We start from the raw sequence: 4,201 nt of genomic DNA, 5'->3' as shown, positions 1-4,201 counted from the left end.
CCACTGGCGGAGGATGCTCGATAGCAGTCCATAGACTTTTCTTTGCTTGTATTTATACTGTTCCGAAGGGTCGAATCATCCTATTAATAGTCTGATGTCGTTCTGCGTTCCCGACTTTGCAGCATGTGGCGTCGATCGCAGCGAAAGATGGGTGTGTGGTCACTAAGGCCGCCTGTTGATGCAATCAAAGTTCATCCTTTTGGATCCATGTTGTGAGTCAATTGTTTTGCAGAAAAATTATACAGTGATCCAATCAAATAATTTTATTTTTTTAAATAAATGATTGACTGGGAAGAGGTCAGCTTTCTTGCACCTCATCGGTCAGTCAAGAGGAAGCTTCATATTTTAGGCTTTGGTGTTTCCGTAACATATCATTTGTCCAAGCTTTTATCTGAGAGTACCTCTCTGCTAGTGTGCAAATCGAGAGCTGGGTGTGATGTTAGGGTATCGCTTGTTCCTGCTGTTGATGCTGCCGCTAGTGGGTGCAGCGGCATCTGCAGCAGCTGCACCGCCTGGCTGCCGAACGAGATGCGGCGAGATCGACGTCCCCTACCCTTTTGGCATCGGTTCTAACTGTTCGAGGGAAGGCTTCTCACTAGATTGCAACACAACGGATGATGGCCTCGAGAAACTTTTTGTGTCAAACGTCGAGATCACTAATATCTCATTGCCACTAGGCCAGGCACGCATGCTCAATGAAATATCGTGGCAGTGTTACAACGTTAGCAGCAAGTCTCTGGAATCCTCTCGCTGGTCTCTGAATTTCACCAACAGACCATACAGATTCTCCGACGACCTCAACAAGTTCACTGTGATCGGCTGCGACACCCTCGCCTACATCGGAGGTTGGAAAAGGCACGACACCTACTGGAGCGGTTGCGGGTCTGTGTGTCACAACGAGGTGAGTTTGGTCAACAGCTCATGCTCCGACATCGGCTGCTGCCAAACCGCCATCCTCAAGGACCTCACATACTATGAGGTCCAGTTTGCTTCCAATTTCAACAGCTCGAGCACCTGGAACTTCAGTAAATGCAGCTATGCCGTATTGTTGGAGGCGAATCAGTTTGAGTTCCGAACATCTTACATTACAACGAACCAATTCTTGAGCAACAGCAGCAAGGCGCCTTTGGTGGTGGATTGGGCGATCAGAAACGAGACATGCGAGGAAGCACAGCGCGACATAACCTCCTACGCCTGCATCAGCGAGCATAGCGAGTGTTTGAACTCTTCCAATGGTCCTGGGTATCTTTGTAACTGTTCGAGTGGGTACCATGGCAATCCTTATGTCGCTCGGGGCTGCCAAGGTCTGTTACCTGTTCCAGTCTCGTCTCTTTCTGGGATCTGCTTGCCTTTTCAGTTTTCATGATTTTGTTGCTGATAGTTACGAATATGTTTTAATTGCAGACATCAATGAATGTGATGATAAAGATCGATATCCATGCCTTGGAATCTGCAAGAACACAGTTGGTAGCTACGATTGTTCCTGCCCGCCAGGCACACACGGCAACCCTTTAAATGGAAATTGCACTGCAGACCAGAAACTTTCGTCCCCAGTGAAGGTTATTATTGGTAAGACCCCATTCACCTTGACTTGTTTCTTTATTGCAAGGATGTCTATGTTTAGAGAAATAATCTTAATTAAAAGAGAATTGAAGCATATCTTTTTCATGGACACGGGGAGAATTGTAACCTCTAGGATTTGAATTTGATGGGATAAGAGAGGTTATCATGATCTAAAGATATATCATCGTGATCATGAAGAAAGGTTACATTGATTATGAAAAAGTAAAGCGTCGATAGAAAATTTCATAGCTAACACATGATAAAAATGTATGAATGCAGTCATCAAGATTAAGTATCGTAACTCTCATCTCTCTCATCTAGGGTTCTATAATTAGATGATATTTATCATGGTCAAGTAGAGATAAAGTGAGTCAAGATACAAGTTTAGAGCCTTGACAGGAAAAGGAAATAAAGTTTGTGTTCGTCTCAAGCATCAAGTTCCCACTAATCTTCCTTTTTATTTATTTTCCTTTTCTTATCAGTCTACACAGATCTGATGTCAACTTCAGCCATGAGTTCAGACCTTTCTCCAGAGATACATCCTTTCTATCAACTAAAAAGACCTCATTGTCCAACGTCTGTGTTTCTTCTCCCCCAGGGAAATCCAACTTGTGTGTTTATACCTGCTAAAAGTTGCTTCAAATAACGTTTACAAGTTATCTGTGATTCTTGTATCTGCATGGACTTCATGTATTCTAGTTATGTAGCTTAGCATAATGCTTGCGCAGAAGAAAAGCAATAAGAATAAGCATCCAGGATTTTATCATCAGCAAAACAGAGCACAAAATTGTTCGTGCTCGTATTATAGTTTCCAGTAACCACAAAACCAAAATAATATGCATAAAAAACATAATTTTTGTTTCTCTTCCTGGTTTTAACTGGCCTGAAACTTTCTGTGATACAGGTACTGGCAGTGGCTTGATCTTTCTACTAATATCCGGCATGTGTATCTATGTGATTTTTCAAAGAAGAAAATTCATCAAGATTAAGGAAAGATATTTCAGAGAACATGGAGGTTGGATATTATTGGAAGAGATCAAGGCTAAAGAAAGATACTTTAGAGAACAAGGCCTTGCATTTAAGATATTTGCCAAAGAAGAATTAGAAAAAGCTACAGAGAAGTATGATCAGAATCGAGTCCTTGGCAGAGGAGGACATGGTACCGTTTACAAAGGAGACTTGGAGGACAGTCGTGTCGTTGCCGTCAAGAAACCCAAGATCATTGATGAGAGCCAAAAGAATGAATTTGGAAAAGAGCTGCTTATTCTGTCGCAGATCAACCACAAGAACATAGTTAAGCTCTTGGGTTGTTGCTTGGAAGTGGAGGTTCCGATGCTGGTTTATGAGTTTGTCTCGAACGGGACCTTGTTCCAGCTGATTCACGACAACAACAGGGCATCTCCCTTTTCCTTGGCCACTCGCTTGAGGATCGCTCATGAGTCTGCCGAAGCTCTGGCCTACATGCATTCATCAGCTTCGCCTCCCATCATTCACGGCGACGTGAAGTCTTCCAACATCCTTTTAGATGAAAACTACACAGCAAAAGTTTCTGATTTTGGAGCTTCGAAGCTGGTTCCAAAAGACGAGGATCAGTTTGCTACCTTGGTGCAAGGGACTTGTGGTTACTTGGACCCAGAGTACCTCCAAACCTGCCAGTTGACAGAGAAAAGTGATGTTTATAGCTTCGGCGTGGTGCTTCTGGAGCTGATGACCCGCAAGAAGCCAATTTATTTTGAAGCATCTGAAGAAGACAGGAGCCTCGCATCATGTTTTATTCTTGCGACGAAGGAGAACCGACTTATGGAGATCTTGGATGATCAGGTGAGAAACGAAGGGGATACGGAACTGATTCAAGAAATGAGCGAGCTCGCAAAGCAATGCTTGAAGTTCACGGGAGAAGAAAGGCCTACGATGAAGCAAGTGGCGGAAGAGCTCGACAGGTTGAGAAAATTCAAGCAGCACCCGTGGGTACCGCAGAATCTTGAGGAGATTGAGAGCTTGCTCAGTCAACCATCGGTTGACCATGAGACATATTATCATGGAATTGAAACCACTACTAGCTATAATCCAGAGAAAAGATTGGGATTGGACATCGAATATGGACGATGATGATCTGGTGCATGCCCAAACCTCTCTGGTTCACGAGGCTTCTTGTTGCAATCTTGAATTCATACTGCTGCTATGTATACTTGTGAACGTCTGTGTTTGTGCCAGTGTATAATAGCGAAGAATATTTATTAATAACTACAGGTAATCTCTGTCATTTCCTTGCTGGAATATGTTGTGTGTAAGAATAAGGTTATCTAAATAAATATTATCATTTCAAATATTTTGCATTGATTGTGGAGCTTTTATCATTCAGGAAATGTTCCATGATCGGCTGACCTTGTTGTCGCCAGCCATGTCTGAGATATCATTATCTAGTCTAATAATTGAGATTAAAATGGTATAAAGAGTTCATGTTCTTTATATATGTCCATCTGATCTAATTAAGCATTAACATGAACAATTATACATTAATTGCCACTCGTTTAATATGAAAATATGTATTATTTTGTGATTGGCTCTTAGACGAGCTTTCATAAGTTTATAAAAGTCCATCAGCATAAAAAACTAATAAATTTATTTTTATTATAGT

At 42.0% G+C, this 4,201-nt stretch overlaps 1 protein-coding gene across 1 annotated transcript; it reads left to right on the top strand.

Moving 5' to 3' along the window:
• Window positions 1-396: 396 nt before the first annotated feature.
• On the top strand, window positions 397-3,860 carry LOC135628346 (putative wall-associated receptor kinase-like 16). The gene is made up of 3 exons (XM_065134967.1): window positions 397-1,304; window positions 1,405-1,569; window positions 2,468-3,860. Exons 1-3 carry the CDS (start codon window positions 437-439, stop codon window positions 3,670-3,672), a joined length of 2,238 nt encoding a protein of 745 aa, XP_064991039.1. The 5' UTR covers window positions 397-436; the 3' UTR covers window positions 3,673-3,860.
• Window positions 3,861-4,201: the final 341 nt, after the last annotated feature.

This window comes from Musa acuminata, chromosome BXJ3-1 (genome assembly GCF_036884655.1).
Source record: "Musa acuminata AAA Group cultivar baxijiao chromosome BXJ3-1, Cavendish_Baxijiao_AAA, whole genome shotgun sequence".
In the NCBI taxonomy this organism is placed as follows: Eukaryota; Viridiplantae; Streptophyta; class Magnoliopsida; order Zingiberales; family Musaceae; genus Musa; species Musa acuminata.
Note: the sequence above shows the minus strand (reverse complement) of the source record. Positions and strands in the feature narration are given on the sequence as shown.

Bases quoted from the DNA above. Each gene is read 5' to 3' on its own strand.
- LOC135628346 (XM_065134967.1), top strand. From the start codon at position 437: ATGTTAGGGTATCGCTTGTTCCTGCTGTTGATGCTGCCGCTAGTGGGT. The intron at 1,305-1,404 runs GTCTGTTACCTG...TTTTAATTGCAG, and splicing joins TGTCGCTCGGGGCTGCCAAG to ACATCAATGAATGTGATGAT. The intron at 1,570-2,467 runs GTAAGACCCCAT...TCTGTGATACAG, and splicing joins CCCAGTGAAGGTTATTATTG to GTACTGGCAGTGGCTTGATC.